General features: G+C 41.5%; 2 protein-coding genes and 1 long non-coding RNA gene across 13 annotated transcripts; 2 read left to right on the plus strand and 1 right to left on the minus strand.

Moving 5' to 3' along the window:
- The first annotated feature begins 195 nt into the window (after positions 1–195).
- Positions 196–10448, plus strand: LOC116917410 (TNF receptor-associated factor 4). Of its 4 annotated transcripts, none has more exons than XM_045168951.1 (8): positions 196–488; positions 2738–2798; positions 4684–4788; positions 5942–6103; positions 8714–9031; positions 9392–9652; positions 9746–9901; positions 10023–10448. In XM_045168951.1, exons 1-8 carry the CDS (start codon positions 424–426, stop codon positions 10218–10220), a joined length of 1326 nt encoding a protein of 441 aa, XP_045024886.1. In that variant the 5' UTR covers positions 196–423; the 3' UTR covers positions 10221–10448. The 4 variants fall into 4 exon arrangements, with proteins under 4 accessions (XP_045024886.1, XP_045024885.1, XP_032778761.1 ...); XM_045168950.1 differs by lacking the exon at positions 196–488 and adding an exon at positions 2399–2615; XM_032922870.2 differs by lacking the exons at positions 196–488; positions 2738–2798 and adding an exon at positions 3801–4398.
- A 91-nt stretch (positions 10449–10539) lies between these two features.
- Positions 10540–22247, minus strand: LOC116917408 (paxillin). 8 transcript variants are annotated; one of them, XM_032922864.2, is made up of 12 exons: positions 22087–22247; positions 20680–20796; positions 18945–19087; positions 16787–17013; positions 16355–16375; positions 16139–16226; positions 14749–14889; positions 14565–14642; positions 14327–14500; positions 13685–13915; positions 11782–11902; positions 10540–11592 (listed from the first exon to the last, which is right to left on the minus strand). In XM_032922864.2, the coding sequence occupies exons 1-12, from the start codon at positions 22112–22114 to the stop codon at positions 11447–11449; spliced, it is 1515 nt and encodes a 504-aa protein (XP_032778755.2). In that variant the 5' UTR covers positions 22115–22247; the 3' UTR covers positions 10540–11446. The 8 variants fall into 8 exon arrangements, with proteins under 8 accessions (XP_032778755.2, XP_032778753.2, XP_032778760.2 ...); XM_032922862.2 differs by lacking the exon at positions 22087–22247 and adding an exon at positions 21560–21837; XM_032922869.2 differs by lacking the exon at positions 20680–20796.
- LOC123469732 lies at positions 20693–21581 on the plus strand. The gene is made up of 3 exons (XR_006643046.1): positions 20693–20831; positions 21009–21334; positions 21405–21581. It is a non-coding gene; the product is annotated as an uncharacterized LOC123469732 (long non-coding RNA).
- Positions 22248–22255: the final 8 nt, after the last annotated feature.

The following is a 22255-nucleotide window of genomic DNA, read 5'->3' on the forward strand; positions in this document are numbered from 1 at the left end:
ACGTTGTCGAACTGTTGGGCCGCATGCCTCTTCATATAGCGGAGCAACCAGCACACACACACACACACAACTTTCATAGTAATAATAAGAGGATGCCGACCAAAACTGATGGGGGGTAGGTTCTTTAAGAGGAGGGAGGTTTGGCAAAGGCCATCGAGACACAATAAAGAGGAGAAGCGTTAAAGTCAGGTCGTTCGGTCTTCGATCCAGTCAGTTCTTCCACTTGGTGTTACACTGCTCAGGTGTCTCTCTCTCTCTCTTTGCGCGTGCATATCTTTACATATATACCGGTCTTGATACATCAGTCAAGCCGTCTAGACTGTTCCGCTTGGGTGCTTACAAATTCTCGAATAAAGAAAAAAACAAAAAACTAACCCGACCGCAACCAGAAGGAAAGAACAACAAACAAAAAAACGAGAAATCATGTCGTTGCTCCGGGATCTTCATCATCACGATTGTTCCATTCCTCTGTATGCCAATGTCAAAGAGTAAGTCGAAATTCTTTGTTTTATACATTTTGCTCAACGGTTTGCGCTCGTTCGTTTTGTCGTGGCACGTCGTGACTCGTTTTATTCGGGACGGTTGTAAGTGGGGAAAAAACAAACCCGAAGCGTCATCTAGACGCGATGCGGTAATAAGAGAAGAAGGCCGTCCCCTCCCTCGTCTGCGGTGACATTTCTAGTTCAAAGAAACAAGAGACGGCTCCTATTTTTTAGTTTTTTGCATTCGTCATTTCACTCTGAATTGTTGCATATTACATTTATGATTATTTAATACTTTGAAAAAAGAGATATTGTATAGGTGTTTTTGTTGTTGTCCGAGTGTCAAATTACGTATGCATTAATCCAAAGTCGGCTTCCTTTTTTTTTTGTTATCCTGGAGGGGGAAGGAAACAAAAACAAGGAATCACTGTCACTTTTTTTTCTTTGTGAAACTAATTTTTGGGGTAATTGTCATTTGTTATTTTTTTTTTCTGTATATACTGATTGAAATTGTAAAGAAAACAACAAAAAAAGCCATAGATTTTTACAGGCGGAATGAGTGGGCGTGATATCCGCTTTCGAGGTCTCCTTCTTTATTATGCAGTCATCTATTTAGCTACTGTTCTTAAACTGCTTTATAGACGGAGATACTAAAGAGAGAAAGAAAAAAACAAAAAGTCAAAACCCAGTGAAACCTTGAAACTGTTTGAGTGTGTATAGCCTTTCCTTGTAACACCACATCGAGTTGTTCTCCTCGAAGAAAACGATCACCTTGGCCTCGTCTTCACTCTAAATTTTCTTGGTTTTTTTTTTTAATTATTTTGCTGAGTTTTTTGTTTTGTTTCCTAACAACGGAAGTGGAGGGGAGTGCATCCGCCACTCCTCCCTCTATTGTGTCATACACCGAACTCACGAAGGGGGGTGCTAATATCCCTTACATGCGCTGGAGCGCTGGTGCAATATGTAAATTTCCAGGGTGGAGTATTTTTTTTTTTAAAAGGCACGTTTAAAGATTAGCCATGTTTGCTAAAAGAACGATGACAACGTTAAAAACGCGGATAGTTTTTCAAAGATAAATTTTCCGGGACAAGGACGTGCGTTCAGCTCCGTTTGTTTCTTTTTTCCACTGCGTCATCTTTGTTGAATTCTTCATAACTTTCTTTTTGTTTTTGTTTTTTTTTCTCACCGAGATAAGACAACCCAATTAGGGCCGGCCATTTAGTGTATCCACACATATACACCACATAAATTACACAACTGGCCATAAACATAATATGCAAACGAGCTGCTGTCCGGCCTTTTATTTCGACAGAAATGACCTACATTCTATGCCCAGCTCCTTATCAACTGAAAGCCCAGGTAGAAATTATACAAGGATATAAACTAGAAAAGACCATACACCCGAAATTATATTTATAAAAAAAAAGAGGTGGTAGAAGATGTATGAATATTCAACTATTTATAGTCCACTCTCCTATGGTAGCAGCTTCTTCTTTTTTTTATAGCCTTTGAATGTCTTTCAATAAAGGGCTCGGCCTCACATATTCTCCTTTCTTTCTGCAGTTTGTTGTGTTTTTTTTTTCTTTCCCGAACGCGGTACTTAAAAAAAAAAAAAATCCATCCGTTCTCTCCGCAGGGGGATTTTTGTTTTTCGTGGCTGCGGCCAATGGGCGTGAGCTACGGGTGGTCGCGTGTGTATATTGTAATAGTCGTCGCTTCCTATCGTCTATCGCGAGAAACAACGAACGGCCATACCCACGACTACTGGTTGTACCTCTATTAGTTTAGTATTTAGTTTCCTTTTTTTTGTTGTTCTTGCTCCAACCCCTCGTTCCCCCCCAAAGTTCCTCTTTTTATTTTTTTTTTTTATATATTTCCCGAAAAAGTGCGGAGCAGAACGCGCACCAAATTGTATTCCTCTCCGACCCGTGGCGGAAGGCTGACGTCTTTTCTTTTGCTTGTCGTCCTTTCTCCAGTTTTTTTTTAAATTAAAAATCTTTCAACAACAGCAAAAAGTGCCGTCAGTTTTGAAAAACCTTCTTCGACGATGAGTGTCTTATCGCAATTCTGTTTGGCTCGCTGGAAATCGGTCGATTCGCTTACACCCACTGCCCTCGTTTACAATCTATCTAGGTTTGTGATAAGGCGAAATCAAAGTCAGATAACGGCGAGTTTCGAAATCAGTTGTGAAAATGGAAAGAGAAAAGGTGAATTGTTTGTTTTAAAAAAATCTTCTTTTTCTTCGCAATTTGCAGTGACAGTATCTTGACGTGTTCGGATGACGACGAGACCAGCAATTCGATGGAATTTAGCAAGGTAAGCACGCGCTTTGTTATGCCTGTTTTAATTAGACTTTGATGTCGTATAGTTTAATAGCCGAGTTTGTTCTAGTCTTTTAATAATCGAAAGTTGAAGACTGAAAGAAATGAGACAGCTGTTTCCCCTCCACCCTCTTTCCCTTTTTTTCTGTGTGACGGAAACTGTTTCCGGCCCATCACCGGCTTTCTCTGGTGTAACACATGTGGTAGAACTATTAGCAGCAGGGAGAGGGTGCAGCCTCGCGTGACCCTCTGAAGAATAAAAAAAAAATAAGTTCATATTTTTAACACCGCACACTTTTCTTGTCCATGGTTAACACAGGATTTTAAAAATAAGCATATGGTCAGCGTTATTTAAAACAGCAGCTTTTACTCACCTTCCCGGCCCTATTGAAGAAACAATGTAGACCTTTAAAGAAAGCAAAGAGAAACCACTTGCCCTTTTTCATCTGGAACGGTTCAATAGGCTCGAAAGCAGCGCATTTTGATTAGATTATGGAACTGAAATTCTATATCGTTTTCTCTTATCTCTCTACGACAACGAAACTAACAAAACAAGTTCCAACCCTTTTTTTTTTTATCTCTTTATATTCTTTTAAAGATATAAAAGTTCTATACATCGCCTATTTTCACATGTCCTTATCACTATTTTTCCATTTCCGATATTGAGACACTATATGCGCCCCTCTTTTTTATTTTTTCCAGAGGGGGTGAACAATAGCCCCTGAATATCCACGAAGGAAGTCGCTCTCCTTTTTGTGTGTATTCCCCAATGGTTAGAGAATATAAAAGAAGAGAGAGAGGGATGTAAATAAAAGACATGCTCTATACACGTCGGCGGAGTTCATTGCAGCAGGGAACCATGTGTACATATGCTGGTAGTCTCTTAAACAAAACAAAAAAAAAAAAAATCCTCATACTGTTGAGGAGGGCTGTATTGAGGCGCTCAACATCTGCAGGAGCGCTATAGCAACAGCCGCGCGCAGCACATCAAAACATCATCCCCTCCGCATTGGAGGTGTGTCTACGTGATACGTGTACATGTTCTATAACGTTTCGGAACTGTGCGGGGGGTTGAGCGACCAGTTGCACACATGTGAAGAGGGCGCAAAATAGAGGGGTGTGCCCATCATCAGGCCAGCAGATGATGGAAATAGACTGAAGTTTTGAAAGGGCAAACCAGATCACACAACCCCAGTGAGTTGAACAGCATCCAGTCGCTGGAAGAATCTCGTCCGAGTTTCATGTTTTTTTTCGATTGGACTTTCAGTTGCCGTTTGATTTAATGTAGTTAACAAAAAAAAAACACAAAGCGAAAGGATTTTTAGTCATTCGTGATTGCGGTCAATTCAGTGGGAACGTAGAAGAATCAAGTTTTTCGTCATATTTTTGTTAAACGTGAAATTAACGGAAAACAAGACAAAAAAAACAAAAAAGAAATGGTGAGAAAGTGCGGTTGGCGGTCGGAATTGTCTTCACCACCGCCTTCGGTTCTTCCGCCCACTCCACCAGCTCGACACTCGACTTCTTCTTCATCATCCTCCTATCAACGGAAATCCTCCCGGTGGACGTTCTACGACGCCACCCAACTCACTTCTGTATACATTCATTCTTGCACATCTATTAATATAATAACAAATTCTCCCTTTTTTAAAAAATAACTTATACCATTTTAGATGGTTATTGCGTAACAATTGTTTTCCTCTTGAACTGTTCACCGTGACTTCCTTTTCGATTGCAATTTGTTTCATTCAAACGTTTCACCTTGAGGTCGTTCATCTTTCTTGCCGTGTCACTTTCCGAAAAGAATATTGACGTCATTTTCCCGCTTCATCTTTCAAAGTAACATTTACTATTTTTTTGCGTGTGACTCATGCTTATAGGTGTATCCGGAATCGTCGTCTCAAAAGACCATCTTCAGCTCGGTCGTTTATTGCATCCACCGCAAAGAAGGATGCGAATGGAACGGTGAATTGCGCAAACTAAAGGTAAAAAAAAACAAACAAAAAAACAACCATCATCATTTTAAACACCCTATAGAGCTGTCTTGGCTATATAACGTATCGCATTTGCAGTAAATGTTTTGTGTTGTAAAAACATCGGATACTTTTCCCTTGTGCTGGCCAGCCCTCCCCCCAATTCCGGACAAACAAATCAGTTGTAGACAACAAAAGAAAAGAAAATATCGAAAGATATGGCTGTATCCGCCGATGACATACAATCCGCAGCCAAGGGGCTTGGCTATGTTTACCAGTTTTAATTTTTTTTTTTCTCTCTTTAAAGTAATGTAATACGTCACGTATTTCGTTTCTAAAAAAAAAAAAAAAGACGTCGAACGTCTCTCCCGTGCTGCGATGATGTATCGGAATTTTCGGTCGCAACCGCTCGAGGGGCACGACTGGCTGCAGACACACCGTGAAATGTTCATCAGATAATCGGCCATATATAGTAGATACGGGAGGGTATAGAGCGCGTACAGAACATTATCTCCAATTGAAAATGAAACAACAAAACGGAACCCCTATATGAACGAATGATGCGGGTTCTTAAAACACGATATCAAGTGCGTTCTTTATACGCATTACCGGCTGATTAGAATCATCGCAGAATGTTTAGAAATTATACATTTCGCTTAATGGCTGTAAGCTTTTTTATTAAATTTTTGAGTCGTTGCAAGTAGTTATTTAAAAAATAAAAAGAAGGAGACACATTTTTCCTAGTTTACATACGTGTGGGACGGAATTAACATCCCTACCGGAATTGACTTACGGATGATGGATGGGCCCCTTGTCGGTTAAATTTGTTTGAAAAAAATAAGACCCCACGTGGTTTTTCATAACGTTTTACTCGCATCTTTAACTGTCACTCGTTAGCATTCGTTCGTTCATTTTTAATTTTTTTTTTGAACCGCAAAATATCGATAGATTAGTCAATCGATTACTACGTCCCCCTATCACTTTTTGCGCGGTTCATTACCGTTCAAAAATGCGGAACGAACGATGGGATATCGCGTTAGGAGAAAGAAAGTTTGCAGTGGTCGAACGGTTGGGAAAGTCGATGATTTTTCCTTTCAAAAATTTTCTTTTAAACACTGAAAAATATTCCCGTTTGTTTTTAACGATGTACACATTTCCATTTTAGGCTCATTTACTGTCATGCTCGCTGGACGCGATCCCGTGTCGGATGCAGTGCGGCCAACAAGTTTCCCGTCTGGCTCACGATGACCACGGCCGCAACTTCTGTCCGAACCGGCGCCAGATTTGCGATTACTGCCAGGTGGAATTCAATGGTCTCCAATACGACGTAAGTTGTTCCTTTCATCCAATTGTCATCGCCTCTAGGCACAAAGCAATGCCTTTCTACTTGCCAACATTTCTCGTGTTATTACCGTATCGAGTATTCATCAAAATCAAGCGGCCATACTTGCAACATAAAAAAAAAAAAGAAAGAACAAAGAGAATCTTTTGAATTCTTTTTTTTTTTTTAAATTAGAAAATTCCAACTTTGTTTCTTCTGCTATCCCGGCGTGTGTGTAACACGTGGAATTATCGGCTAATGGGTGCGATCAAGGACGCTGTGTGACACAACGTAGAAAATATGACAGATGGAATAACTCACGATTGCGCTGTTCCAAGTAAACATAAATGGGGGGGCATATATCAGAGTAGTGGAGCGCGTGGTTGATTAAAAAGAGAGAGAGGACTCTTGAGCGACACAGGGTCGTAGCGGCCACCCGAGGGGCATTACTATGTAATTAGGTACAAACATCTACTGAGGTCCTCGCTATAGGGGCCCTGAGTATATAGTCTAATCACCGGAAGAACTGAAAGTCCTTCTACATATATATATATATTATTATTTTTTTTTCTTTTAAAAAAAAACGCACAGGGTGAGATAAGGTAAAAATATTTCTAGAAGGAAAAAAAAATGAATTTGTTGGTTAGGTGCGCGTCGGTTGGAAGAAGTCGTGGGAACTGGACGCGCGTTCACTTTTTATTTATTTTCTTTTTACCCATTTCGGTCGGGAGAGTCAAGGACTATCTCACGTGTGGAGAATGGGAGGGGGATGATTGAGGTGAGATGCCACCAACCGACGCTATATTGCTCAACATATTCGACGCCATTTTGTTGCTGTTGATATCCGTATAGCCGCTCTACGTGATTTGAATCGCGTGCTCTGAATCCATCAGCAAAAAAATAAAATTTCATTTTCGATTCTCTTTGCACCGAAAGTTTCTTAAAAGAAAATATGCATATGTTGCTGCAGTATAGAAAGAAGTTGAACCGAATTGACCTTTCCTTGGAAAAGGGGAAACACTTGTGGATTATATCGCCGCAGTGTCTTTGACGTCGTTCAAGAGCGTGAGACTCTCTTCATCTTCTTCTTTTCTATATGAAGAAAAGAAAAGCAACAAAAAAATTACAAGAAGAAAAGTGTTGATGATGATGATACTATGGCCCTATGTAGATCCCTCCTAGAAAGAAAAGAAAAAAAGTCACGCGTTCACACACATTCGAAAAGACAGGGGTCAAAAGGTTTTTTCTTTTCCCCTCCACCGATGGGAGTGGTTAAGTCTCAACAACAGACGGGCCGGATGAGCATCAACCCCGCGGAATACAACACAAAAAAAAAAAACCAATAAGAGAAAACCTTTTTCCTCCTCTTCTCAGTAGACGAAATATCCACCGCTGTGGCACAAGTGCGTGAGAGAGTTGGTGCCAGACCAAGCGGAAAGTGACTAAGCCCCTTTAGTCTGTAGCGGACCGTTCAGCCGAGCGGTTGTGTTCTTATATTCCTCGTTATAAACCAATAGGAGCGCCCCTCGATCGATCGTGTTACATCCCATTAGAAAAGAATCTCTTCGAAAAGAATGGCCCCGATTGTCACGTCGTGGTCGTCTTTGGATTACGAAAACGGCCAACAACAGAGGACCAACAAGATGAAACAGCAACAGTCTCAGCCTTCGTTGTCCGTCTATCAGCCGTTCCGTTTGCGTCAGAACAGCGTCAGTGTCACCCCGCCATCGATGAACAGCAGTTTGAAAAGTTACGGTAGTGTCAGCTCGTTCGAATCGTCCGATCCGTTCGCAAGTCTGTTGCCCAACGTTGGCGGTGCCAATCCGGGACCGACGAAACCACCGAGAGCTTTGCATCCGTCCCCGGGTCGTGGCACCGGTAATCGACACCATCCGCCTCCGCTCTCAATTGGCGGTCACGACCACTCAAAGTTCCATCATGTGCGTCATCTTCAGGGTCAAATAGTCACCAATCGTAGCAAATCGCACTCGGATCTGGTAAACGTTTTAATGGCGATCTTATTTGGGATATTTAAAGTCAAAATGTTGTGGGCTTTTCATTTTTGAAGCGGCAAACAAATAACGAAACCCAAACAGACAAACGTAAATTATTCAAAACCTGTTTTAAGCAGAATATTTATGCGTTTTTTGTGTGTGTGTGTGTGTGTGTTGTTGTTGACTTTTTATGTAAATTACGACAGTGTGAGTGGGGGAAAAAAGTGAGCCTTATTAACAAAAGCGGATGTGAGGCGGGTGGGGCTTGTGTACCAAGTAGATATAGCTAGGGCTATTGTAATATTCCTGCCGGATGGGAAAGCGGAGTAAAAAATAATAAAAAATAAAAATTTGAAGGCCCCTTCCCCAAAAATTAAAGGAGAAGAAAGAGAACACTGAAAAAAAAAAATTGGGGGAAAAAGAAGATTTTATCGTGCGGATCCGGCCGGAAATGTCAACCTGTACCTTATTATACCGAATCGCAGTATACACTATTGTTCTTCTCTTCCCCCTTTCAGCCAAACAACAAGCAAAAAAAATTACAAAACACATTTAATTATTCATTCCTGTATCTCTGAATTAATGATTATCTTTTTTTTTGTTGGTTTGATCGTATAATCAGAGTCACGTTGGCACTTGCACGATGGAACCGGTTTATTGCGACAACAAATGCGGCCAGAAAATCAGCCGCAAGCAGATGATGCAGCACAAGGCCATCGAGTGCGGAAAGCGTCTGGTCGCCTGCCGCTATTGCGCAAAAGATTTCAGTTACGACACGCTACAAGCCCATCACGCCAAATGCGGTCGCTATCCAATCGCTTGCCCGAACCAATGCGATTCGCCCAAAGTTGTGCGCGAGGAACTCGAATCCCATTTGAAAGACAACTGCCCGGCTCTGATGGTCTCGTGTCCTTTTAAAGAGGCCGGATGTCGATTCAAGGTAAATCGAATGTTTACTTTTCCCATCTGCGATACCGTTAGATTATTAACCTACAAAAAAAATAATAAAATAAAATGATGTAGTAGAATTGGAAAGCACAAACTATTTCGAGAATGCGATCATCAAAAATGTCGATGGAAAAAAAAATAAAAATAAATTGTTTCGAGTTAGTCGGACGCAATGGCGCTGGATCCCGGTGAAAGCCGCCGTTTGTGCCACTGAACTTTTGCGCGTAGTAATCAAAAATAAATAAAGGGAAACTATTACAGGCGTTGACCGAAAAAAAAAAACAAAAGAAAAACAAAGAGAGAGAGAGTGTGTCTAATTGAATGATTTATTTGATAATGATGTATCCTGCAGGGTCCTCGATTCTCTCTGGACAAACACCAAGAGGAAGGCATGAAGCAGCACTTGCTGCTCATGTGCGGATTAGCCACCCGCCAGCAGCAACAGCTTTCCACGTTGCGCTCCACCGTGTCACGCGTGTCGCTTAATTATACGGGCACATTTCTCTGGCGCATCAATGACGTCCAGACCAAAATCGCAGAAGCGCGAATCAAAGAAGGTTTCGAACTCATCTCGGCCCCTTTCTACACCAGCCAGTACGGCTACAAACTGCAGGTATATGCCACATTTTCTTTTGAAATCTCAATGAAAGAGTTTGTGAATAATCGCAATTTATTGTTTGAAAATAAAAAATAATATTCAAAATAGGCGTCCCTGTTTCTCAACGGTAACGGATCCGGTGAAGGAGCTTATGTCTCTATTTACATCAAAATCTTGCCGGGAGAATACGACGCCCTCCTTAAATGGCCTTTCTCTCACACCGTTTCGTTCACGCTCTACGACCAGGCGGCCAATCCCGACAAGGTGCGTGATCCCTTTCGCATCTGTTCGTCTTGTTGACTCAAATTCATTCCGTTTTTGTTTGTTTTTTGTGAACGAGAATTGTTTAACTCATCCGTTTTGCTTCATTCGATTGTATTGATAGGCGTGTAATATCGTCGAGAGTTTCATTCCCGATCCGACGTGGGAGAATTTTCAGCGGCCATCGCGCGAGCCCGACGCTCTCGGATTCGGATTCCCGCGTTTCGTTTCGCACGACATGCTCAAGAAACGTCATTTTGTCAAGGACGACGTTCTCTTTCTCAAAGTCCGTGTCGATCCGGCTAAAAACATGGCCGTCTAGTTTAACTTTCTTGTTTTTTTTTTTGGCTTCACACAAATTTTGTGTCACTTGAAAGAAAACCAAATCGAAATTTTTGACACGTGACCAACATGTCAGAAGTGAAAAAGAATAATAATAATTTTGTTTTCTTCTATGATATATCCCAGCAAATGTTCCTTCCCTAAATGTTTTGTACATTTTTATACATAATTAAATACACTCGCCTACCACATTTTTTTGAATTTCAAATCCGAAGCCTCTTCTTTTATTTCGTTTCATCCAGTTCGATTCATTTTTTCTTTCTTCTTCATAGCCGAAAGTCAAGCTACAAAAACACGAATTCAATTTTTTTTTTGTTTATACACACACACACACGTACACAAAATTGTTTTTTGTTTTTTTTTCCCCTCCATTTTTGGACGACGGACCAACAACACAAAAAGGAAAGAAGACTCACGAACCAATTAAACCAAAAAATATTAGAATTAATACAGCAGTTAAAGAATTTGTTTTACGGAGAGGAGGAGGTTAAAAAAACAAACACACATGAAACAATTTTAGAGCTTTTAACTATAATTTCTTGATCCTAACATAAAATATCTTATTTCGCACTTTCAGCCGCTGTTTGCATTTTCGTTCGATATTTTGTGCATTGATTTTTTTTCTTTTAAATCCTCCGATCGTAACATTTTCTCCATTGACTTTTAGAAACGTGTAAAATTATGCGTCTTGGCGGTGAATCAAGCGTTAGGGGGAGGGGCAGCTTTTATAATTCATTTCCCCTCCACCTTCACATGGTGTACAATAACAACTAAAGAAACAATCGAGCGACAGATAGGAAGAGACAAGATTTTTTTCGTTTTGTTTTGTTTGTTTTTTTTTTTGTGCGGAAAAGGAATTTTAGAAATTCAATTCACCCAATTCATTTTGGGATATCGAACGAAAAAGAAAAATAGAAATATCGTTTGAAAAATAATAATTAAGTATAGAAAATCATTTTTCTGCGTGTCTGTTTGGATGCGTCTTTTCCTTTTTCTTTCTCTTTTTATAGGAAGGAGCGGATTCAATTCGACGGTGTTATCATTTTGTGTTATTGGCAATCGTGTGTCGGTCGTCTTCTTTATGTTTTTAACTCCTCCTCTCCTCATCAAGAAGATAAAAAAAAATAATAATAATAATGAACGAAAAGGATTCATTCCATTTTGCAATGGATCATTAAAACAAAATGTTTTCTTCCATCATCATCTTCATCCGAAAAGGCGTTCGAAACATCCGTGGCAGTAAGGCTTGTCTCCTTGCTCTTTAAAGGTGCCCTTCTTCAGCTGTTTCAGGCAATAAGAGCAGACAAAGTGTTCCGGGTGGAACTTTTTGAACATCGCAGTGATGCAACGACCTGAATTTTTGTTTCATTGTTGAACAGGAAAAACAAAGAACAATAACAATGAAAAATTCATTTACAAGTCTCTATCTCTCTCTCTCTATATATATATAAATGCGATATTCAAAAAAATGAGGTTAAACGGTTGTTGGTTATTTTCAGTTTGTGGTGTGTTTCGGCTAATAATCGTATTAGAAAACGTACCAGTAATCGGCTTGTGGCATCCGGCGCAGAGTGAACCTCTCTTGGCATGGTAATGGATCTCACAGTAGGGCATACCCTCGTGAACGAAGAACGACCCGCCCTGGAACAGCATATTGCAGTCCTGTGTGTACAAGTGAATAACGATTATTATTATTATTTTTTTAAATTCATACTATTACACACAAATGCCGCTAATTTCTAGCACAACAACAATTCCATTAAATTTAAAAATCAAACAAGGCCCGCCCCGAAAATTGCGGCTGTCGTCCGTTTCGTTCAGTGAAGGGAGGAAAACGTTCTTTGTTTTTATTGAAGACGATTTCAAAGTTAATAGCAACTATTAAGCATCGCGAAAGGAAGGAGAAGAAAAAAAAAAAGAGCAGTAGTTCGGGACCAAAGTGATTGTTTGACACGGCGCTAGTAGTGGCAGTTAGTCAAGCCTCTTAACCCAAAAATAGGTGAAAATAAAAACGAGAATCGCGCCGTTATGCGGGTAAAGAAAGAAAGAAAGATATTTTCGTTCTCTCTCAGGAAGAAATTCAAAAAGAAAATTAAAAAAAAGAGTAGCAGAGGATGTCTTTATTTATACGTTGCTGGCCTGTGGATGGTTTCTCTTCTGCCACTTCGACCGGCGCAGAAAACTCTTATGACAGTGATGGCGTCATCCGGTCGTTTACACAGTCAGTTCTCCTTTTATTTTCTTTAAATCGCCTTTTTTTTGTTTTGTTTTCAATTAGTTTTTTCAAAAACGACGGACACGGCTGGGCACAGCTGTGAAGCGCTTTATTCAATCTTGGCCGCAGCTAAAAGAGCGTCGAGTCGGCGATGACAACAAACAAATGCAAAGAAAACTGCGCAAAAACAAGGACAAAAAAAAAAAAAAAAGAAAAGAAAAATCGAAAACAAAAATAGCCAAAAAGCTATTTTGAAAAAGAGCTACTGGTAACGTAACTAACTACTTATTCAGATTGCCTCCGCCCCTCCCACCGACTTGACTGATTTATTCGTACCACTAACCTCCCGAAAGTCTAAAGGAAATGACTAGTCGTCTCTCTCTCTCTCTTTTTGGTTCGAAACGCGTTTTGCGTAACGACGTGAACTCATCCGGATCGTAAGCAACTGGGTACACAGAGCAATGCCACCAGTCCATCCATCCAATGTCAGTTCGGTCGTTTATCTTACCCCCCCTTTTTTTTTTTTGAAAGTTGACTAACTTTAGCGTATAACTTCGGTATTGTTTCTTTTCATTGTCAATTTTTTTTTTCTTGTGCGAAAGAAAGATTCATCATCGCCATCGTACACAAACAAGGCACACACACAACACAGAAACACAAAATAAGAGACAGAAACTGGGAGCCAAATGAATCATTTTTAAAAGGCACTTGGAGGGGGGGAGCATATCCCCCGTTTTGGCGGTGGGTGTTATTATTTTTCCTCTGGACTAGAACATCATTTATTTTTTGTTTGGTTTTTTTTTTGGTGATTTTCATTTGTAGGCGTGGTCAGACTACTTGAATGAAGAGAAGAGAAAAGTGCGAAAGCGTAAGAGAGAAGAAGAAGCGCTTGTCGTTTGTTTTTGGTCGTGTGTGTTTTCCTTCATTTGCTGTCATCCTCTTCTTCATCGTCGGAATTGACGCCCATGCACTTGCCGCAAACGGGGCGCGAGTCGACCGTGTAAAAAGATCCGCCGTTCAACGAAATGCGACAATCCTTTTTTCGTCCAAAATCCCCGTAAGAGATAAGAATGTCAACAACCAAACGGACAACAAAACTGGCGGCCTTTCCATTCTTCTCCATTCTTTTTTTTTGTCGTTGTTGTTGTTATGCATAAAACTAGCACACTTACCTTTTGATGTTTCGAAAAAAAAAAAAAAAAATTGTACTCGACGGAAGTCAAACTTACCCTGCAGACGAAACAATTGGGATGCCACTGTCCGTTGAGGGCCGAAATGTAACCCTCGGTGATGGCCGAATTGCAACCTTTGCACTTGAGAGCAAACATGGAAAGGTAGTCCTCTTTACAGTAGGGCTTTCCATCCTTCTCCTGGAAGCCATCCTCGCCGAATTGGCAGCCGCATTGGGTGCAGAAAAAGTGATCCGGATGCCACGTCTGATCCAACGCAGTCACGCATTTCTATTGAAGGGCGAAGAAAGTGAAAGATTTTCAAAAACAAAAAAAAAGAGGATAATAACAAAAACATCCCGAAAAAACAAAAAAAAAAAAAAAAAATTTAAAAAAATTGGGACGTGAAAACCAGCTGCCAAGAGAGCGAACCGAACCAGCAGCTGTCTGACACCGTAGTCCATCCATTCATTTTGCTTCATCCGTCAGCGTACGTGCCCGCGTGCGATCGCTCGCTCAGTTCGTTCGGCACTTAAAGATCTATTTATACAATTGAGAAAAGAAGGAGAGAAAGAGGTAGCCCTTTTCTCTTCTCCTAACAGCCGGACAAAACTCCAGCATTTTCCAACTCAATATGAAAAAAAACAAAAACAAAGAAGAAGCTGGAAATCGATTTGCATGACGATCAAATGATGGACGTACATCGAGAATAGGTCCGTTGCAATAAGCGCAACGAGGCGAGAAGAGGTGATGATAATCGGGTTCACAATAAGGCTGGCCGTCGCGCTCGAAAAAGTTTTGCGTGCCCAACTCTTGACGACAGTGCGAGCAGACAAAGTGCTCCGGATGCCACGTCCGTCCCAGGGCCGTCACCACCTGCATTTCAGGTAAAAATCAAAGTCGTTTTCCTTAAAAGAAGATGGAGGAAGGCAAATCGAACCTGGCCGACGATGGGCTTCTCGCAGGCGGTGCAACATCCTTTAGTAGTGGCGGAGATACCTTGTTTGTTCATGTCAGCCTGTGATCAATGCGCGTTGATCGAATAGGAAAACAAATAAATCCGAATTAGAGAATATGGAAATTAGGAATTGACAAGAAATCAAGAGAGCTAGAAAGACAGTCACCTGTAGGTTGCCGAGCATCGAATCCAACTGATCCTTGGGGTTGGCTCGCTGGACTTTGTTGGGTTTGGCGTAGGTGGCGTCGCCGATCTTCGAAAACGACGCCGTCTCGATTGGCTCCGGAGAACTGGCCGCTCCGCCCTTCTACACGCGTGCAAAATGTGTAAATCATCAAAATTTTTTTTCTTTCTTTTCTTTTCAAAAAAAAAATGGGGAGGAAGAAAAAGAGGTAACTTTCAATGTTTTGGCTCCCGATTTATTATTCTAAAAGGAGCAAAAAAAAATGGGCCTCGTCAATAAACAAAACATTTGCTCCCTGCCTGGGCGGAATCACGCATCCTGCCATCATCATACCGTCAATTCCCGAACGAAAAACGCAGAGCTACGGCGACTGTTCGACGATGATTCATCCAAACTCGATAGAAACGACGATTCCATTTCGAGTTCGGTCCGACTGCCGGGACTTGAAATGTGAAAAGTCTTTCCCATGGGACGACCGTCACGAGTTTTCGCGCTAACACAAACAACGTCTAATGATTTGACTCGATAAATTTTGACTCGACACCTACTCGTTTAAGCTTAGTAACCACTGATGTGGCCTGTCCTTTCTCCAAAAAAAAAAAGAAAAAAAATAAATAAATAAAGATCTTTGGTTTGCTGGAAGTTTAGAGAGGAAAAAAAAGCGGGAAATTTTGAATTTAAAAGCTATTTTTAAAAATGTAGCCGCCCGGAGAAAAACGGAAGATATATAAGGCTGGGGCTTCAACCCTGCTTCGTTTGAGGCAAAAAATAATAATTTTTGAACGTACACGTTGGGACGTTTTATCGTGCGCAGTTGAACAACATGTTTGCGTTTGCAAACAGCATCCGTTGAGCATCGACCAGGCATGTTCATTTTTGTTTTTTTGTTTTTTTTTATTTCCCCGTCTTGGTTTATCATCACAACGTGGGGGAGATGGTATGTCTGGCATGGCACGTCTAGTACAGTGGTACACTTCAGAGTCCAGCAAAACGAAGGGGGGGAGCTGAAGAGTCCAGAACCAGACGCCATCACACGACGGCTTGATCCGCCTTGGCCGGCTGCTTCAAGACACTAAACCCATCACACCAATGGATCGAGAGAAACCAGTCGGACTCTATGACCTCTAATACTAACATGACACACTCTCAAAATAAACAAGCGGGAAGAAACAAACGCGCATCGTTCCTAAAAAACACACGAGTTTAGATAATAAACAATATTTTCTCCGCGACTCAGTTTGAAGTTTGACCGGTAGATGGCGTTTTGTGACAGAAGCAAATTAAATAAAAACGGAACCAGCCAAATTGGAATAAAAAAAAAAAAAAAAGGAAAATAGAAAAGAAAAAGATAATGAAAAAAGGGATCTCCTACCTTAAAAGTGGAAAGAGAAGCCATAAGCACGTCGAGTTCTTCAGTGGCCGATGAAGCGGCTCCGGTACTTCCCTTGTGCGATCCGTCACTACAAAACAAAGAGGACAATAAATTAAACCAATTGGCTATTGTTATTGCTTTTTTAAATGTCTGTACACACAAGCCTTATTATGAAAACCGCAAAATTTATGAAAGCTCTGAAACCGAGATTTTTACCTTTTGATATAATTGGCCGAACTGAAAAAAAAAAATGAACAAAAAAACAAAAAAGGCCCCGCATTGAGAGAAAAAGAAAAATAGAAAAGAAAAATAAATGAAAACAAAAGAAAAAGCACGCCATTACTACAACAGAACAAACAAGCACAAAAACCTATACAAAAGAGCCTTTTTTTTTTTTCTTTTTAAATAAAACAGGCCGATAAAAATATTTTAACAATAGGATAAGGGTGGCCAACATAAGCCCTTTTTGAATCGCTCTTGGCGGTACTCAAATGAAAGCTGTAACAACAGAAAAAAAAAAACATTCAAGCCGAGGCACCAATTGAATATATGTACAGCCATACTATGTAATGATAAACATAAACGTAAACGAAAAATGAAAAGAAAAGAAAAGAAGAAGAAGAAAGAAACTCGTGTGTATGAAGGTACTTGTGAACGGCGTTGGAGAGCTCGTTGAGTAGGGCATCGACAGATGGACGGCCATCGTTACTGTTGCTGGCACTGCTATTACGTCCCACCGAGCCGCTCGAAACGCCGGCCGACAAACGCGAGCGGTTCAAATCATCCAATAACGTGTCCAGCTCACGCATATTGCGCTGCGGCGGCGGATTATGGTTGTGGCTGGCCACAACTTCGGCGTGATTCGCATACGTTACCTGGTGGTACGAAAAAAACAAGAACGAAATATGTCATCAATCATCGGCTACATCTTTATTCAAGACTAGTTGTTAAATAATAATTTAAAAAAAAATCTAATTTTCAACAGTGCAAGGAATTTAGGTACGGCCGGCCGAAATGGCCCACCCCATTCGGGGTCTCATGGCCGTGCCTCCATGTAAGGCGACTGGAACTTTGACCGAGATTCACGTTATTTAGGCCGAAAATCAAATAGCCTCAAACACAGAGAAGACAAAAATCCATGATTGGGTTTCTTCGACTATGTTTACACACAAAAGACACACATTGGATCGTACAGCTATTCACAATGTGGCCATGCTACGTCTTATCTCTCTCTTTTGGGTAGTCCAAAAGAGGTTATCGGTCGGTTGTCTACAACGAAATTTCCATCAGACGACAAGCCAGAAATTCCTCCCCATATTGAGGTCAAATAACAGGTTTGGTGCATGCCAACTCGCCAAGCATCGCAGAAAGGACTCGACAGATTAATAAAACAACGTAAAGAGCGACAGCAAAAAAAAAAAAAAAGGCATTATCTTTCACTAAGCGAAACGATTATTTACGAAAAAAAAAAACAAATGAATAAATGAATAAATAATAATAATCGGGACGGTGCCATACAATTGCGTCATAGCCAGACGGTCTAAATTGACTTACACTAAAAATGCAAACCATATCTTACCGTCTGCTTTAGATTCAGACATGAAAAAGCAAAACGTGTCGTGAAAGGAGGTAAAATAAAAAAATGCGGTTTTGCACGACACCATTCAATTCGCCACACATGTGCCAATGGCTGCGAGAAACGAAAAGCTAAATTCCGCACTTATCTCCAAAAAGACTTGCTTAGTTTGTTTGTTTTTTTTATATCCTTTTGACAACAACAGCCACGACGTTGGAAACTAACGAGGTTTTCGAGTTTCACAGTCCAGGATAAACAATGCGATAGCTGCCAACAAAAAAAAACGCACCTTTTAAAGCCGGTTTGGATATTCGTTTTTTTTTTTAGCATAATAGTAGACTACTTGTACGTCTAAAAGAAATGTCGTCTCATGTAAGAATGTCCCTCTCTCTTTCGGTTCTGCCATCCACAAAACACCTGTAAACCGAGACAGGGTCGTTTATGGACATGGAGGAGAAGAACCAACCGCTAACTGAGAGGAATTATTTGATTTGTACATAAACGGGTTGGTAGCAACAGCGTCGCGTTGTGTCATCTCCCTGAATATGAAACCGATTGCTGCTTTTGCCGGTTAGGCATTTCAACTTTATCGCCTACATTTACGGATTAAATACCAACGAGAAAGCGAGATCGTGAAAAGACCATCAATCACATCGGCCGACTGATGGATAAACAACCTGAAGCTATTTACGTAATTTCTTTTCTGGAAATTTTCAAAAAGAAATCAAACGAAAAACTTGGCGAGCGACTCAAAACTTCCGCCCGTCATCAATCCTATTATTAGCTTATTGGCTTTTCTTCGGTCTATGATCTTCCCCTCTCTCCTCAACGATGACTTAACTGAACCTTTACTAAGACTGTCCTTTGGCTTCTTCGTCGTGAAGTCTCGACGAAGAAGTTAAGCCCATCAGATTTCACGGCCATTAAACCCTGAGTGGGGGGTTCAGGTTGTGTCGGCTCAATCCGTAGGGGAGTGTAGATGATGGATGAAGAATCGAGTCGTAGGCTAGACAGCACGGATTTTTCCCATTTATAATCATCGAGAAGATGCCACAGACATTCACACGCCCACGTCAATGGACCGAAGGAGGATTACCGGGAGGAGGCGGTCCAAATATGGTCACAGACAGACTCAAATGCTGGACTTCAATGACTTCATTTCGTCGTCTGCTCCTACTTCCCTCTTTGATGCGATTCTTTTTACTACAAACATGTCCAGTAAGGCCTTACCTGCTGATCGATTTCGCCGTGTTGGTACTGGTAGCTCTGTGACGTGACGTGGTGCTGGCCATCGTTGGCCCACGTCTCGTTGCCGTCGTTCAGATTGGCACCGTTGGCGTGCAGCGTCGTCTGCAAATCGGCCAACAAGGCATCTGCGAATCGGAAAGAACAACATTTTAGATTCGAGAAAAGAAAAAGTCGATCAAAGTGAAACCCACGCCCTAGTACAACACGAACCCACCAGCTCACACAATGAGAGTATATCATTACAAATGTAATAAGGTGATGGTGATGGATTAAACAAGGGCGTGTCTGGCCTTTTGAAAAAGCAAAATGCGAATGAATACGACCCTCGTCGGGGAAACGCCCAATTTATTCATTTTTATTTTGATCATTTTTCAAAATGAGTTGAAATTGTTTCGGCTAGTTGTTCCACTGACTCCATTAACTCTCATTGTATCTATTTACACCAATAGCGGGCAAGGAAACGGGGATGTCAACCCAACAACAACAACAGAAACGAAATTTCATTCCCCTCCCAAAAATGTTCCTAATCCATTTTCACGGATTCCTTGTTCCGCTTTCGTCCACATGATTCAAATTTCGTTTAAAAATGCAATCAAAAGAAACTTAGGACTCAAAATGTCTGCTGGTGTATAACAGACGCCGCCAACCAGTTTCAAGTGCCCATCACAACATCGGCCGCTCAATTCCAACGTTCCGCTCGCATCCATTTAAAATAGAAGAAATGTGTTTCAAGCTTTAATTTACAGAGAGAACGCTCCCAGTCGAGAGTGTAGCAATCGGCAGCGTCTTTCACCGGTGGGTTTTCGACCGTTCCCGGTCGTATATCGCTCGCACGACGAGCCATCAGGGTCATCGTTAATCACACGCTGGCCAGAGAGTTTTGTTTTTCTTCTCGGGGAATCCTTCAGAACTTTGGTCAAGGATTTCTTCTCTCGGAAAAGAACACAAATAAATCCCACAGCCAAGGGAAGAAAAGTTAAAGACACCAAGCGAGCGGGCAACACTTCACGGGAAAAATCAAACAACAAAGACACGTCGTGCAGTGCTGAACAGTTTTGTAGAGACGGCGCACTGAGCGTGTGTCGAGCACGAACGCAGGCTCTTATACAAAAGCCTAAAGTGCGATTGAATCGCAGAGCCGAGCCAAAAAGGAGCCTTTGGAATAGAAAAGAGATGGGTTGTGTATGTCTGTGGTTGTTATTGGTGGAGTCCAGGTTAGAAATAACTGGGCCCACATAGAAAGAACAAAAAAAAAAAAACAACAAAATGAAAAAACAAAAACAAAAAGGATAGTGTGTGTGTGCGCTCCACCCAAAACTGGGCGTTCGTCCAAATATTCTTTTTTGGGGGTTTTTCGACCCCCTTCTCATTTCATAAACTGTGAACTTGTTGCATTACAAGCACTACACAGCTCAAAAGATTGACGTGCCTGCATAGCTGATCAGCTGTGTTCTAACGTCACCGGATCAGGATGTGTGGCCACGAAAGCTGACTCATTTTCAAGTAAAAGTTTCGCCAACGACGGGGAAAAGTTTCAGCAAACGAGACGATACGACATCCGGGATATACAAGACGTTTTCGTATGAAACTTGGACAACCAGACCAAATGAGGACAGACTCATATGTCAAGCTTTTAGACACCTCAGCTTCCCATAAAGATGGAAATAAAGATGGGAATCGGCCACCACCTAAAGGAGGAAAAAAGAAGAGCTGAAACCTGTTGTGTTTGCGTGCAATTGGATGAGTGTTTCCATGCCGACAGACGAGACACTATTCCTTCCTTTCGTGGGGCAGCTGCACCAACTGTTCAACACTTTTGACATCCGAATGAAAACTGAGAGAGAAAAAAAGAACGAGACAACTTTCTAGGTATAAATTAAAAAGGGGAAAAATAAAAAGACGGGAGCAAGTCAAATGGAAGGTTACCACAGTCTCATAGTTTGGACGTCCTTATTGCATCGTTCTTGCTCCCACACACACACACACAGCTTCCCTCTCTTTCTCTTTCTTTTTCTCTCTATACGACGGGCACGTACGTCCCTACAGAACGGAGCACAGCCCACCCACTTTCCCCAGCGTGAGTTTTTCGGTGCCTCCTCAAGTCCCGACATTGGGAACAGCGAACCTTACCTTAAAAGGCTTGGCCCGATCCGACACCCAATACGGTCAACCAACTCACTGACGTCACCAGGCAAACTCTTTCATGCCACATTTCTTTATCCTTTTTCTTTTCTGTTTCTCTATTCTTTTACCTGAGAAAATATTCCCCCAATGGAAGCTGCTTTGCGTCTTCATTAATGCTTGAATCTTACTCAACTTCATGGCCGCACCTTTAACTACCAGCAATTTCGCACACGGGAGGGAGTATACAGGTAAAAACAAAACAGTCCTTACTGTGACGTCACTTTCAATCACGTGTTTGTCTGTGAGTGTGTTGTAAAGATGGATCATTGGGAGGTCTTCATGGTTGGATGCGTCATGAAAAGAAGAAAACGGGACACGTGCCTGCCCAGGTGGGCTTAAAAATTGGCAAAAGAGCAAAAAGAATCCCCCCTTCCCACTCGACCACGACCAAGACAGAAGAAAGATGAACTTACATCCAGGAGCCGGGGTGTCCTTCTTGGTCAAGCGGAAGGGGTTGTAATTCACACCATAAGGCGACGTGTCGCCCTCGCCGTACACACTACGGTCCATTGAGGATGATGTATAAAAGATGCAGGTATGGTGCCAATCCAATCACCAGTCAATAAAAAAAAACAAAAAAAAACAGAACAAGAACCACTGTCTGCCTTGGTCCTTATTGGTACCTCTAGATTCAAGAGTGAGCGTTCAAGCCCATCTGTCAGCTGAGCTGTTTCAGCTCTCACTGCCATCCTACAAGAAGTTTCATCTCTCTCTCCAGCTCATTCTCTGCTTCTTTTTCCCTCCCACTCAACTCCTTCCAGAAAAAAAACTACTCTCTCTCTCTCTCTCTCCCAACTGTGTAACTCTCTAGTCTGCCCATTCTTGCACTCCCCTCAGGCTGCTCGGGACAAACAATAACAAATGCAGTGCCTGCTTAAATGAATTTGTTTAGAGCCTTTGCTTCTGTTTTTGAAAGCTCAATCTATATCGTCTGCCTTACCCAAGTCATCCATGGCCGGGGCTTCCATTGCACTGGAACCAGGGACTGTTTTGATTGTTTTTCCCTTCCTTCTTCTTTTTGCTTCAGCGTTGACGTTTCCTTGCAGATATAAACAGATTAAAGGAGAAGTAAAAAAAAAAGGGGGGGTTCACGTCTATTTATAAACACC

This window comes from Daphnia magna, linkage group LG2, assembly GCF_020631705.1.
Source record: "Daphnia magna isolate NIES linkage group LG2, ASM2063170v1.1, whole genome shotgun sequence".
In the NCBI taxonomy this organism is placed as follows: domain Eukaryota; kingdom Metazoa; phylum Arthropoda; class Branchiopoda; order Diplostraca; family Daphniidae; genus Daphnia; species Daphnia magna.

What these genes read in the sequence shown, in the direction of transcription:
- LOC116917408 (XM_032922862.2), bottom strand. Translation starts at nt 21,656, where the DNA reads ATGGACCGTAGTGTGTACGGCGAGGGCGACACGTCGCCTTATGGTGTG. An exon ending in CTTCTCTTTCCACTTTTAAG is followed by an intron (nt 14,890 to 16,138) that starts GTAGGAGATCCC and finishes GCACGCGTGTAG; the next exon opens with AAGGGCGGAGCGGCCAGTTC. An exon ending in AGAAGCCCATCGTCGGCCAG is followed by an intron (nt 14,501 to 14,564) that starts GTTCGATTTGCC and finishes CCTGAAATGCAG; the next exon opens with GTGGTGACGGCCCTGGGACG.
- LOC116917410 (XM_032922870.2), top strand. Translation starts at nt 4,240, where the DNA reads ATGGTGAGAAAGTGCGGTTGGCGGTCGGAATTGTCTTCACCACCGCCT. An exon ending in AGTACGGCTACAAACTGCAG is followed by an intron (nt 9,653 to 9,745) that starts GTATATGCCACA and finishes TATTCAAAATAG; the next exon opens with GCGTCCCTGTTTCTCAACGG. An exon ending in AGGCGGCCAATCCCGACAAG is followed by an intron (nt 9,902 to 10,022) that starts GTGCGTGATCCC and finishes TTGTATTGATAG; the next exon opens with GCGTGTAATATCGTCGAGAG.